Genomic DNA, 15,165 nt, shown 5'->3' with positions numbered 1-15,165 from the left:
AATGCAGGTGTTGAAGCACGTTGGCTAGGAAAAACTCCCTAGAAAGGCCAAAACCTAGGAAGAAACCTAGAGAGGAACCAGGCTATGAGGGGTGGCCAGTCCTCTTCTGGCTGTGCCGGGTGGAGATTATAACAGAACATGGCCAAGATGTTCAAATGTTCATAAATGACCAGCATGGTCAAATAATAGGTCTGGGACAGGTAGCACGTCCGGGGAACAGGTCAGGATTCCATAGCCGCAGGCAGAACAGTATAATCATTTATAACCTGAGTCTCGCTATATCAACCAGGCAGAATATAACTTTGGCTACAGTCAAAGCACATTTTCTTAATAGTACATACTGCTCATTGTTGACTAGCAAACAATTATACAATTAGCCTGTTATATTTGGCTAATTATAAAAAGACAGGCACTAAACAGCATATTTATTTCACAAATGCAATGGCTTCACTCCATGACCTTGAGGATAAAACAGACCAGATGGAATAGTTGTGTCATTGTACAGAAGGGAAGACCTTGAGATAACCAAGAGGCCACATCATAAGAGTATTCAGATGAGAGCATTATGTGAGCATTATGTGCCATAAGTTTATTACCAGAGTAGCTTTAACATGATTTATTGGGTTTAGGCATACAACTACAAAAAAAAGTGCAAAATTACATTTAAAAGTCAATTACATTACAGTCAAAATTACATATAAAAACACCACATAATCTGAGAATTTTACGAATTGCTGTTGCTACTGTGGATTAAGTCTATTATGGGAAGTGGTAATTTAATACCACACATTCATTCTAACAAAATAACTATGGCGTCATAAACAAACAAAAGTAAGATATTAGATGCACGTGTATATTTGTTTGGATTACCATTCTTGTGTTTCTATTTGTATAGTTGAGTAATAGTGCGCGTCAGAAGCACACCCTCTAAAACTCAACCTAGGGAACGCTGTGAACGGGTTGGGAAGGTTTCATAAATGGAAACGGACCAATAGTTGAGTAGGATTAAAATAGAACGGTATATATCAGAGATAAACGCTGAAGTGCGTGCACTAAAACTCGCGCTATAGGTCACAACGCATGCATTCTATTGGACCGAAACAGCCACTTGTAAAGAGGAAATAGTTTACAATCTATTTATAAACAACAAGGATCGTATACATGTGTCCTGAAACACAGATGTACTGTACTTTCCAGCATGTCTTATTTGTTTAAAAAATAATAATAATAGCATAATGGTATGACCGCAAGAGCTAATGTTTGGTAAACATTTTCAAGTAGGCAATATTTTTGGTTTAGCAGATTACTTTCAAGTTAAGGCACTGGCACAAATACTATAGGATTGTTGTTGAGGGATGTGACTTTTTGTAAACCGGAATTTAGTGATTGAATACCAGTATAATTTCAAGAGACATACCATTTTGGGAAAATGACTGTACCAGCAGGGAAAATAAGACAAGTCACCAATTGCAGATTATGAGCTACTGAAACACAAGCCTCCAACACATTACATCAAAAGTCAGTAAACTCGGTCGACAACACTAAGGGTAAGGACAGGAAACTAATAGGCTATAAATGCACTGTCCATGAAACCAAAGACTAATGAGATTTGTAGAAAAATGCTAAGAGTTAAATCTATAGTCTTTATTGTAGACAGTTGTTCGATATTTTCAAATCATGAATATATCATTTTTTAATAACCATTTAATGTAGAGATTTTCCTTTCACCATTCAGCTCCTCAACTTTTCATTTGAAATGCATTCCCTGTAAAGAAAACAGACCAAAAAAAGCATGGTTTGTGTTAACTTCCTGGACACAGTAGCAGCAGAGATGAACTTTGTAATGGATTACATTACGTACAGTACATATGATTAAAGGTGCTGTGCTGCCTGGGTTAGATTAAACACTTTAAAATAATCAAATTGGTGTTTGTTCAGAATATCAACCAATAATGTGATTGGATTCTGTTTGGGGAAAGACAGAAGTGTCAGAATGGAGGGGAATACCCTATACGTAATCTTGATGGATTTTTGCATTTAGCCAGGACCGCTGGATTAACAACATGCTGATGCAAATATTTTTATTTTTAAACACTGTGGCTTTAGACAGCACAATCAGATCTGGGACCAGACCGGCTATGGGTTATTTACTGTATATGCAATAGCAATGAGTCGTCAGGTGTAAAAACAGTGCTCGAAGACTCTTCTATTCTTACAGATGTGTGGTTAAAAACATTAACATCAACCTGCTTTATCAGTCACTCTACCATCCTGATTTTGATTGTAACTCAAGGGAGGAGCTGTTAAGTGGTGTAGGCCAGCATGAGGAACATGTAGTACATCTCTCTAAGGACCGATTCATAATTTGAAAGGGTTCTACCTGCAACCAGAAAGGTTTCTTCAAAGGGTTCTCCTCTGGGGACAGCCGAAGAACCCTTTAAGCGTGTAGCTTGTAATCCATGCCTGCATAACTCAAGTTGTCATACATATCATTCATGCATGTTAAGTCTGACGCACTTAAGTTGTGACAAAAGTCAGACTTAAGTGCGCCTTTTAAGTCTGACTTGTGTGTAACATGGATGAAAGATTTGTATGAAAACTTGAGTTATGCAGGCATGGTTTTCAAGCTACACGCTTAAAGGGTTCTTTGGCTGTCCCCAGAAGAGAACCATTTGAAGAATCCTATTCGTTCCAGATAGAACCCTTTCGACAGAGGGTTTTACACGGAATCCAAAAAGGTTCTCCTATGGGGACTACCGAATAACGGTTTTGGATTCAGGCCTGACAGAATGGGGAGGTCTCTTTCATTCAAACGAACACACTCACAGCATCAATGGTTCTGGCTCCAATATCAAATAACTAGCCTTAAGCATACAGGCAGTGGGTTTATTCATTTGTTTATACCATTAACAAATGCTGGTTCTTTCGAATTGGCTGATGTTACCTGTATGTCCCCCCATAGTGGTACAGGCCCTCATTGGGTGGAGTGGTCGTGGGGCTGCATCTGTTGGAACAGCTCCAGCCTCTTCTGGGTGACATCATGGATAAGCACTAAAACAAATACGGAGAGGGTATGCTATAACTCTTTGGTCTGTGTCGGAGTACCCTGGTGGGTTTAACCCTCATGGTTCTAGTACCCCTTGCGGACATAACACAGATACAACATAGGCATAACACGTCTTTGAAATGGCATTTTATAGGTTGCTGTTGCATCAATGGTCTTTGTAGGATATTTGAGTTTAGAACTGCAGCACTGTAAATGCCAGGGGGGTGGTTCTCTCAATTACAATCGCTTCTGTAGTATTAAATTATAGCCACTAGATGGAGCCAAAACAATGTTTATGACCAGTTAAATCTCAAGAGGGCCTCACAGCAAATGCACTTCTGTGGAAGGCTTATGGGAATGTGTTAACTGCACAGATACTAAGATTTAAAGTATTGATATTTGAAAAATCTCAGAAGTGCATTCATCCACTTACTGTCCAACACTGCTCTTGCCACGTATCTCTTCTCCAAAGTGTTACTGACATGAGCCATCAGCCACGGGAGGAAGCCAGTCTCAATATCTGGACATTAGAGAAGACCAGAGCACACACGCAAAAAAAACAAAAAAAACACATTGAATGTTAAATACGCATGTATCTTTAGAACCAAATACTTAATATGTTGGTACTCGAACTATACATAGGGAGAATCTCAATTGCATACTCCTTGAGTCCTCTCTCCTCGCCTCCTCAAAACCCATTTGAGAAAGCCAGATGTCCCTCCCCTCTGACCTTCACCTCCAGGAGGCAAGGAGCAAGGATGCGAGGACTATGCATTGAGATTCTTCCATGGATCTTCACGTGGATCCGTGGAAGACCAGCTGCTGCCATCGCAACAGCTAATGGGAATTCTAATAAAATACCAAACTAATACCAGTCTTGGCAGTCCTCTCTTGTGCATTGAACATCTCATGTAGCACGACCTCTTATGTAACTGTTGGAGGAAAGGGTCAAGGGACAGTCAGCAGGGCCCTGGGGGAAGACTGACCTCTCTCCACAGGGTCGTAGAAGTAGCCGTGTTCCCTCAGCGTGGTGTAGACTGAGGGGAGCAGGTCGGCCAGGTAGTGCTGGGCAAACGCTCGCGCCGCAATCTTGTCCGCAGTCTCCATCTCCTTCTTCAGCACCTCTCGCTGCTGGGTGATTCGACGCTCCTGTTCAGAGAAGAGAGACAATGAAAGTCATGGGTCTGTTTCCCTCCAAAGAGTCTGTCTGGAACCTCATGCTATGGTGCCTGAGCAGATATCAAACCCAGGTCAGGGATTGAGGGTTGCCTTATTGCCTGGGGAAAGTGCCCTGAGCAGTCGCTCAAGTTAAGCATGCTCTGAGGCTGCTCCATTCGCCAGGTGTTTTATTTTACTTGACTAATAACAACCAAAATGCAAAGAATTCCAATAGTCTGGTCTTTCTGGTTCCTCCCATGTGTGTTGGTAAAAATAGCTACTTTAAATGTTCTGGCAAGTTATCATAATTTTGGGGAACCCCAAAATACTGCTGACTTGCCCAATGGGCGATTGCCTTTCAGACCTTAATGTCAATCCCTGCAGGCTGATTAATTGGCACCGTCTTCCCTAGTGAAAGCCTAGGCATTCACTCAGGAAGCAAATATTTTCAGGTCTCAGGCAAGCAGACCACTACTCAGCACCCTAACAAACCACCTCTGTTGCACTATTGAGAGTAATGGACATTAACTTTTTAAAACTAATCTATCCCGTAATGTATCTTTGGCCTGAGAATTGGTTACATGTATCCGTGTGGCAGCAGCCATGTCTGGTGGTCCTGTACCTTCTCCTCACGGTGGCGTCTCTCTTGCTCCTCCAGCCGCTGCACCTCCACCAGCTCGGCGTTGCGGAGCTCCTCGAAGGCCCGCTGCTGTGCCCGCAGGCTGGCCAGCTCCTCCTCCTCCATGACCTCCAGCAGGGCCTGCTCCACAGTCTTCCCCACCAGCACCTCCAGCACCGGGCGCACCTCCATGTCAAAGTCAAACAGCTGCAGGACAAGGCAGGGGACATGGGCATGGAGGGGTTAAAAAGTGGGTACAAATAAAAAATAAAGGGTTAAAAGTGTGTTGAATACATTTTCAAATATACTGTTTCAACAGATGAAACTACACCTTTTAGAACAATGCGGACTGTGAAGAGACACACACATTCTTATATTATACATTTTGTATTGTAGATATGTAGTGGTAGAGTAGTGGTGTAATAATGTGTTGAATGATGTACTGTTTCGTTTATATTTTTTCTGATGTAATCGCCTTAATCTTGTTTGGACCCCAGGAAGAGTATGGGGATCCATAATAAATACAAAGATATGCCTAACGTGTTTTCAACCTGTTGCCAATCCATTTGAAGGAAGCTCCTTCACAAAATGTTGAATTGTTTTCATTGCACAGCAATGAAGAAGAGGAAAAATAAAAAGATGTAATACCTCTCCCTCCTCTATCTGTGTGGCCACATCTTTACCGGACTTGGCAGGAATGAAGAGGGGGGTGGCCGGTTTGTCCAGGAAGGCGTCGGTCTGGCACTCGACGCTGGTGTCCTCTACGCGATCATTCAGCTCCTCAAGATAAAGCTCTGAAATAATCCAACCTCTGTGTTGTCCTATCAATCAACAATGACAGTAGGCAGCTAAGATGTTGTTCTGTTTTACCCATAGATTTAGGTTTTACCTGTCTGTACATCTATGTGCTTCCTTCCCTCCAGAGCCTCTGGAGTCCTGGGCCTGAACTGCTCCATGGCACGCTTCCGAGCGACCGATCTCCTTCTGGACTCCTGCTGTCTCTGGACCTCAATAGGGTCAGGCTGAGCTGCCTGGCCAATACATAATTATACAAGACGTGATGGAAACATTTTTACCAATGTGGTTATCACTTTCAATATCTGACTTGGTGAGCTGGAAACTCACCACTGGTAGGATGTGCTGGGCATACGTGTTTCCCCTGACAACACGTCGGTCATACATGATGTTTCCATAATTGCTCTGTCCATCACTTCTGCATGACAAGGGAACAGGTGCTCTTTTTTTTCTATGTACAATCTTGATAAAAACGAATTAGCATACACTTATCCACAGCCGTGCACTAATGCAGTTACATTAATGAACCAGGTTTTGCACCTGTTTTTAATCAATCAAGACTGGATAGCGTACTTATTGAAAACCTGAACAATTGCTAGCACCATTTCAGCTGCCTGACCCTGCAAAATATACAGTGCAACAACTGACAGGAATCGAAATGTAACTGACCCCAACTCTGCTATGCTGACAATAATCTAGCTACCCATTTCATTAAGCAAAAAGTCTAGTTGTTTACGCTGCTGAAGTTAGCTTTTGGCTAAACTATCAGTTACTGACAGCATATATCGTTGTCTATCAAACTTACTGCTCCGCTGCGGGCTCTCTGTATTTGGTGCGGTTTTGAACAGGTCTTGGGCGACTGGCGAATGTGTAAGTCCCGTTTGGAGCCTCCTTTTGAGGCTGTAAAACGGATGTCATTCTTTGATTTACAGTTAGCAAATAACTAATCTCTAACTAGCAAAATTATTCTAATGAAAACAAACCGTATTATTTGATAAAAACATTAAAACTGGTAGCTAAATGAAAGTGAAGAAGAGTGTCTAGTTGTTGACGTTTGTCATAGCAACGATTTCCAGGAAGTGTAACTTTGCTGTTACATCACTTCCTCGGTTGCCTGCTAGTAGTTTTGCTATTTTGGTTGGGGGGGCTAGCAAAGCAAGGCATTTACATTTTATGCAGGACTGACATATATTCAGCTCAAGTAATTTCATTTTAATATGATGGTCTTCCACTCCACTCTTATGGACCCTTATGTACAGTTCAATAATAAATATAATCCTATGCACTGTGCAGTATGGAAAAACAAAATCTTTACTTTAATTCAAATATTGCCTAATAAAATGCATATAGGAGAAAAAGATCATTATAAAGTGGCTTCAATATAGTTTATATACAGAAAAAGCAACAATTATTATTTTATAAATGTTATTCAAGTGGTACCGTAGTTGCGTAAATGTAATGGGATGCATCTGCTCTTTGTTACTGTTTTATTGTTTTTGGAACGACCCATTATTTGATGGTTTAAGAAAGTTACATTTTGGCTCTGGATTCCAGACTCTTCCTCTTCATCCTCATATACCTCCCCCTCGGCGATGGCATCCTGGTACTCCAATACCAAGTTGTTCAAATTGCTCTCTGCCTCGGTGAACTCTATCTCATCCATGCCCTCCCCGGTGTACCAGTAGGAAGGCCTTGCGACGGAACATGGCAGTGAACTGCTCAGAGACACTTAAACAGCTCTTGGATGGCTGTATTGTTGCCTATGAAGGTGGCGGATATCTTGAGTCCAGGGGGTGTGGTGTTACAGGCAGCAGTCTTGACGTTGTTGGGCATGAAGTGCAGACTCGGGAAGGGTACCATGCTGATGGCTAGCTTGTGGAGGTCGGCGTTGAACTGTTCTCGGAAGCGAAGGCAGGTGGTCACCCCGCTCATGGTAGCCGACACCAGGTAGTAATGAGGTCTCCGTAGGTGGGCGTGGGGAGCTTGAGCTTGCGGAAGCAGATGTTCATTACGCCCTCCTGTAGTCCTAACATGGACCATTGGTGCCGTTCAGGGACCAAGCCCACACACTGAGGCGGTGCGGTCTCGGATGCCACAGAGTTCCACCGGCCTGAGACAGCAGGTTGGGTCTCAGGGGCAGTTGCAAAGGTGTCCCAGACAACAGGGACAGGAGAAGGCTGATCAGGGGAAAAGGGGGGAATGCGTAAAGCTCCTGCCCTGGCCAATGAGCCAGAGCATCCAAGGCCAGAGGCCCTGGTGGCTCCGACATGCAGTACCACAGGGGGCAGTGTGCATTGTCCAGGGAGGCAAACAGGTCCACCTGCGCTCTCCTGAACTTTTCCCATGGATGCTGCACCACCTGGGGATGTAGGCTCCAGTCTCAAGGCGGCGGGCCCTCTTTCGAGAGCATATCCTCTGCCACATTCAGGATGCTAGGTACACCTCTGCAGTGTTGTCCATTCTCACCAGGACATGTCTTCCCTTCAGATGTGGAAGGAAAGACCGCAGGGCCAGCAGTACAGCTCGGAGCTCTCGTGTATTGATGTGCCGGCCGCTCCAAGGGGGTAGCCAACAGCCACTGACCAACCTGCCCTAGGTCACACCCCCCAGCCAATCTGGGAGGCGCCTGTGCTGACCAGCTCCCGGTGGCACATCCTCAGCATCTCCACCCTACCTGAGAGAAAGTAGCGACAGCACGGTGACATTGGCGCTTCGGGTGCAGCCGGTGGGGGTTGAACCACCGTTGAAGAGGCCGGAGATGGAGCAGGCCCAGGGGAATCAGCAACGGGTGTTGGCAGGTCAGGGCGGCCCCTGCCGAAAGTGGTCGTGGCAAGATAAGATTGCCTGAACTCTCCTGGTGGGCAGGTGTACTCTCACTAGGACTGAGTCAAGTTACATGCCAATGAAGGCCACCCTCTGGGTGGGGGTCAGATGACTATTCTTCTTGTTTACGTAATGCCCAGTCAGCCGATGTGGGTCAGGAGTATGTCTCTGTCTGACAGGACCTGGGTCCTGGTCGGGGCACAAATCAGCCAAACGTCCAGGTAATTGACGATCAACAATCCTCGGGATGCGAGAGGTGCCAAGACAGCGTCCATGCACTTTGTGAAAGTGTGGGGTGCCAAGGAGAGGCCGAAGGGAAGAACCATGAAGAACCAAGAACCATCCCTTCGAAAGCGGATCGGAGGTACTGCCAATGAGCTGGGTGAACAGGAACATGGAAGTACGCATCCCGCAGGTCCAGAGTCACAGCCCACTGATCCCTGGACACGTCCTGCAACATGCGGGCTGGGGGCAGCATGTGGAATCTCAGAACCTTCAAGTAACCATTGAGGTTGCGGAGGTCCAGAATCGGTCGAAACTCTGTCTCTTTTTGGGACCACAAAATAAGTGTAGTAGAACCTACCTAGCGGTTCGGATGTCTCGAGCTCTCCAGCCGCAGAGTTTTCTTCAGGGGGGAGGGGGTGACACGAAGGCCCCTGAAGGACGGGGGCCGGCACCGGATTTGGAGTCGGTAACCCTCGAGCATTTTGGACAACACCCAGGGGGACCCCATACCCTCCTCCCACTTTTCCCTTTGAGAACGGGAGAAGCGACTGAGACCGTGTAAGGGTGTGTCAGGGGTCCTGCCGGGGCCCGCCTCTCCTCTGGCGCACTGAGCGCCTGGGTCCCCCAGGCATGTCCCTATGGCAGTGACGTTTGATAGGTTGTTGCTCCACCGCATGCTGTGCCCTCCCTGCTGTCGTCCCTCAGCACGAGGTGATGGGGCAGGAGAGGGACCCCACCATAGTTCTGGGGTAGGTGGGTGGCGACGGTCCGTCTGCCTTGTATCCTCTGTGCCCTCCTGCAGCCGGGGCAACAGAGTCTGCTCTGGGCGGCCAAGAGAGCAGAGGGACCCATATTTTCTTAACTCTTCTTGAACTACACTGTTGGTTAAGGGCTTGTAAATAAGCATTTTACAGTAACTTGTTGTATTCGGCACATGTGACAAATAACATTTGATTTGATTCAACCCCCCCCCAAATTAACATACCCAAATATAACTGCCTATAGCTCAGGCACTGAAGCAAGGATATGCATTTTCTTGGTACTATTCGAAAGGAAACACTTTGAAGTTTGTGAAAATGTGAAAGGAATGTAGGAGAACACATTACATCTGGTAAATGATAATACGAAGAAAAAACCAAACGTTTTTTTGTGTACCATCTTTGAAATGCAAGAGAAAGGCCATAATGTATTCCAGCCCAAGTGCAATTTAGATTTTGACCACTAGATGGAAGAAGTGTATGTGCAAAGTTTTAGACTTCCAATGAACCATTCCATTTCTGTTCAAAATGTTGTATGAAGACTGCTCAGATGTGCCTAATTTGTTTATTAATAAATTATGTAAAACTGTGCACTCTCCTCAAACAATAGCATGGTATTTCACTAGTTACTGTAAATTGGACAGTGCAGTTAGATTAATAAGAATTTAAGTTTTCTGCCAATATCAGATATGTCTATGTCCTGGGAAATCCTTGTTACTTACAACCTCATGCTAATCGCATTAGCCTACGTTAGCCCAACCGTCCTGCAGGGGACCCACCAATCCTGAAGAAGTTTAAATCTATTTGGATCCCACTATATAACAAAATGTGGAAAAATTCAACGACTGTGAAAACTTTCTGATGGCACTGTATGTACATAAGTGGTATACTGTATCCTGAATTGACACTTTGTTTAGCATTTGAAACATTCTCACTGACACCAGGAAGCAGTTGTGGTCTCATAGTAAACAGAGAGAACACTAGTCATGCATGAGTGAAATGAAACCACATTTGAAATGTTTTTATTTTGCTCTGCTTGTATGGCTTTAAAAAAAGGCTTAACAAAACTATATGAAACTGTAACAAAATGTGCATGTCAACCACAAACAGCATAATCAGTTCTCTAAAGGTGTCCGCATGCAGGTTTGGCTTGCTCCTAGCAGAACTCGGCTAGGCAAAGGAACGTCTGTGCTCACATACTCCCTAAAGACATTTGCTTGAAAAATGAGAAGGAAAAAAAAAATACTTCTGTTGTAGTTCCCTCCTCAGCCACCGTAGCAACAACATAGCCATAACACCTCAAAATAGTCTGTATGAATCTGTAAATATGTAATTAATGTAGATGTTTTTGCAGAGTGTAGATATTGTTACTGTTATAACATGACTATTGTAACTGGAAACGGCAGCTTTTTTTAATGGAATATCTACAACTACGACTAGTTGCGCAATTTTACATCTAAAATGTTTGGTACAGTATTAGTTGTCTCTCATTGAATAACAAACACTTAATTCAAGATTCCGTCCATAGTTCCCACTCCTACTAGTAGTACTGTTGACCAATCACAGAAAAAGGGGCGTAGACTTCGGCTATCGCACTTCGACTTGCCACAAAAAAATATGTCAAGAAAGTTCATAATATATGAGCTATGTCACGCCTGCTCCCGCTGCCCCTCCCTGCCCGTCTTTACATGCACTTGTCACTATCATTATGCGCAGCAGCGCTCTTCACGTGGTTGATTGCCCCTATATATCTGTCTGTTCCTCTGTCTGTTCCTCGGTGGTGTTCCCTGTGTCAACATTAATTGTTATTATGTGTTCCTGTCCAGACACTGTTCCTGTTCTGTTCTGTTTTGTGTCTGTCAGTTATTAAACCTTCACTCCCTGTACCTACTTCTCATCTTCTGTGTCAATCCTTTCAAGATAGCTGTTTCGAATGGAAAGCATGAGACAAACCTAATCTGCGTTTACACAGGCAGCCCAATTCTGATATTTTTTTCCACTAATTGGTCTTTTGACCAATTTTCAGAGATAATCTGATTGGTCAAAAGACCAATTGGTGGAAAAAAATATCTGAATTGGGCTGCCTGTATAAACGCAGCCTAAATAACCCCACAAGTGAAAGAATGGAATATATGCCACAGGAAGTAGACACAGGCTAGATCTATGTAGTGACAGAGGTGAAACCACTGTGGTAAAGGTAAACATTGCATTTCTATGCCTTTGTTCTATGCCAGTGGTTAGCTGCAACTATGCAAGTTTGTACAAACAGTAATGATCCAATATTTATGGTTACACTCTGTTATCTTTTAAATTAGGTTCTCTGATCCACTCACACACAGACATTGTGTGAGTGGATCACCACTCACACACAGACATTTTCTCCATATTTAATTGTATTTGTGAATGTTTATTTACATGATGTAGTGTACCTGCCTATATTCCATTATTCATATTCAAACCATAGTTTATATATTCCCAACCATTTCTTCCCATTCAGTCTATTCTTTATTGTGTAATTGTTTTTCATGTATGTTTGAACAGTTATTGGTTAATTGATAATTAATAGCCCTCCCACTGATTTGGCCTGCTAATTATGTGTGGGAGAAGCACATGGTTCTCAGTTCAGGCAAGGATGGATGACATGGATCGTGACCTCTATCCTTGTTTTCTAAGTCTGTATTTATTATATTTATGGAAAATAAAACGGGTATTTTTGAGTAAATCTTGTTCCAGTCATATTGTAAAACTTTTTAATGTGAGAAACATCGGCCAGCTTTGTCACACTATCCCTTCTGTGTTAAATTTATACGCTATGGCAAAGCAAACATAATTGCTTGTTTTTTGTTTTGTGTGTTATTAGCTGTTACAACACTAAGCAAATTAATTAGGCTACATCAGTTGTGGGGGTCATGGGGTCAACATTTACATGATTAGTGGGAAAGAAAACCTGCCGAACACCAAAACGAAAGAAAACATCATAATATATGTGCAAACTGCTTCAACTGGAAAGCATGAGACATGCCTTAGGTTGCGTTTACACAGGCAGCCCAATTCTGACAAGAGCCCAATATAGCACATGGACACTTTAATCAAACATCTCAGAAAGGCTATTTTCAACCATCCCTTTACGTCCTCCTTTGAATAGCTGGAGGGATACGGTTTCCCAATCATTACAAGTATGTGATGCTGCGCAGTGGTTAAGGGCGGTGTACTGCAGCTCCAGCTGTGCCATCAGAGACTCTGGGTTCGCGCCCAGGCTCTGTCGTAACCGGCCGCGATCGGGAGGTCCATGGGGCGACGCACAATTGGCCTAGCGTCGTCCGGGTTAGGGAGGGCTTGGTCGGTAGGGATGTCCTTGTCTCATCGCGCACCAGCGACTTCTGTGGTGGTCCGGGCGCAGTGTGCGCTAACCAAGGTTGCCAGGTGCACGGTGTTTCCTCCGACACATTTGTGCGGCTGGCTTCCGGGTTGGATGCTCGCTGTGTTAAGAAGCAGTGCGGCTAGGTTGGGTTGTGTATCGGAAGACGCATGACTTTCAACCTTCGTCTCTCCCGAGCCCGTACGGGAGTTGTAGCGACGAGACAAGATAGTAGCCACTACAACAATTGGACACCACCAAATTGGGGAGAAAAAGGGGTGTGAAAAAAAGAGTATGTGATGTTGTATTGATGTTTGTCGGCCTCCTCCCTCACCCTCCCTTCACCCTGTTCTCTCTCTGGGTGTACATTGTTTACTGCTGTCACCGTAGTCATTTCTGTAGACACCATGTTCTTATACTGATGTAGAAACTTCCATTAATTCTGTCAATCACTCAGTCAATCACTCAGTCCAGCCCTTTACTTTACAAGGCAGCCCAATTTTGATATTTTTTTCCACTAATTGGTATTTTGACCAATAAAATCAGATCTTTTCACATTAGATATTTTTCACCTTTTGTAGTTGTAGGTATAGAGGTGATGTGTGCAGGTACAGTAACCTGGCTGACCCCTTTCTCTGTAGTCTCAATCTCAGCCTCAGTCCCCATCATGCTTTATTCCATTGTTATCTATGGTCAGTAAGGCTCATAATGGTTAGGTTCAACATAAAACATTGGATCTTCATGTGCTGTAAATTTTTTTTACATGTACTGTAAAATACATGTACTGTAATCACAGGTGGTTGGTGGCACCTTAAATGGGGAGGACAGGCTTGTGGTAACATCAGGACATAAGAACATTTTTCTAAAGTCAGGTTGTGCCACGCCTGCATGATGCTAGTGCCTCAACTGTCAAATGCAGATGTATAGTGGCAGTTAGGCTAGCGGTTAGAGCAGGACAGCCCCAGATCTACTCTCCAGTAGGTTTTCAGTCCAACCCTAATTGAGCATATCTGATTCAGCTGGTTAAGGTCTTGTTGAGCAGCTAATTAGTCAAATCAGGTGTGTTGAATTAGGGTTGGACTGAAAAAGGACGGTAGATCTCCAGGAAGAGGGTTGGGCAGCCCTGGTCTACAGGACCTGAAAAACATCACATAGCCTTTTGGCTATTGCTTCATATTCTCTTCACACAGTTCACAGAATGTGTTCAGAAAACCAACAGCATGCTTTGTGTGTTAACCCAGCTCTCTTCACCTCTCTCTTTCCCATTACTTAAGTATTGTAACGACATTTGCCAAAATAATAATATGGTGGGTGCTTATATTTGTCCTCTTTCACACATGTGCAAGTGTGTATTAATACGCATGACCCTGGAGCAATTAGTGTTAAGTGCATTGCTCAAGGGCACATCAACAGATTTTTATGGACGGTCACGTTGCACATGGTCGGTTACTCTCTTTCTCATCATGGCTACTGGCCTAACAGGCATCTTGGATTTGAGGAAATTAATCATGCTCCTAGTAAATTCATCTAGGAAAGATTCTAGGAAATTAATCCTTCTTGGTGAGAATAGTCATGAGTAGGTAAGGCCTTAATAATCACAGTTAAATTAATACTTTAGTCCATTAAGGGTGTTTGCCCTGCAGGAAAATGAAAGCCTACTAGAACTGAACACCATTAATGAATTAGAGACCAACGCTAAGAGAGGAAACATCTAACTAAAAAGTTGAGAGAGGAAAGGGAAGCCATGGCATCGGATTGGCTCATCAAGGCAGCCACGACAACAAGCAATTCAGAGAAAAACCAAATCCGTCCACGTGATCAGTGTCTGGTTTCCTCTTCTGCGAGCCACCAGCCAGAACATGCTGTTCTCTTAATGAAGGCTGTTAGATTGTGTTGCATAACCGTCCTAAAAAGGAGAAGAAAGCCAGGCCTAACTGGTCTAATACTCACAGCCCCGACCCCACATGGCCCATATTAGTTCCTCATTAATGCATTTGCATGGTGTAGTTGAATGGTGAGAAGAAGTCCATCTAACCTAGCCTGGTTCCAGTTTGGTTTGTGTGTTCTTAGTGTGACAATAGTAAGACAACGCAAACATCTACAAGCCTACAATCCTTCTAAAATGGCTGTGTTAATGTTGGTGGAGCCCATGGGATGAACTGAGAAAGCAGTATGGCTTATGTATGTATGGGAGCTCATCTCTTGTACTTGCATGCACACAATGTTTTGAGTGGAACTGTGTGCTTGGGGATGCAATGGCCAATCGATTCTAGCCAAAGCTGCAAAGTCACAGGACTTGAATGCTCCTAGGGCTTCCCTCCCCCCAAAAAAAATCCCCCAAAAAGTGTACAGACTTTAATAACTGGAGAACAAAGTAACAATG

General features: G+C 43.8%; 1 protein-coding gene across 1 annotated transcript; it reads right to left on the bottom strand.

The window, feature by feature from the left end:
- Positions 1–561: 561 nt before the first annotated feature.
- LOC139415531 (radial spoke head 3) lies at positions 562–6,701 on the bottom strand. Its single transcript, XM_071163638.1, has 9 exons — positions 6,424–6,701; positions 5,949–6,036; positions 5,713–5,854; positions 5,472–5,617; positions 4,827–5,030; positions 4,033–4,195; positions 3,480–3,566; positions 2,945–3,051; positions 562–1,765 (listed from the first exon to the last, which is right to left on the bottom strand). The coding sequence occupies exons 1-8, from the start codon at positions 6,534–6,536 to the stop codon at positions 2,975–2,977; spliced, it is 1,020 nt and encodes a 339-aa protein (XP_071019739.1). The 5' UTR covers positions 6,537–6,701; the 3' UTR covers positions 562–1,765; positions 2,945–2,974.
- Positions 6,702–15,165: the final 8,464 nt, after the last annotated feature.

Source organism: Oncorhynchus clarkii, chromosome 8 (genome assembly GCF_045791955.1).
Source record: "Oncorhynchus clarkii lewisi isolate Uvic-CL-2024 chromosome 8, UVic_Ocla_1.0, whole genome shotgun sequence".
NCBI classification, from domain to species: Eukaryota; Metazoa; Chordata; class Actinopteri; order Salmoniformes; family Salmonidae; genus Oncorhynchus; species Oncorhynchus clarkii.
Note: the sequence above shows the minus strand (reverse complement) of the source record. Positions and strands in the feature narration are given on the sequence as shown.

What these genes read in the sequence shown, in the direction of transcription:
- LOC139415531 (XM_071163638.1), bottom strand. Translation starts at nt 6,536, where the DNA reads ATGACATCCGTTTTACAGCCTCAAAAGGAGGCTCCAAACGGGACTTAC. An exon ending in GACGCCACCGTGAGGAGAAG is followed by an intron (nt 4,196 to 4,826) that starts GTACAGGACCAC and finishes TTCTCTGAACAG; the next exon opens with GAGCGTCGAATCACCCAGCA. An exon ending in CTACGACCCTGTGGAGAGAG is followed by an intron (nt 3,567 to 4,032) that starts GTCAGTCTTCCC and finishes TCTAATGTCCAG; the next exon opens with ATATTGAGACTGGCTTCCTC.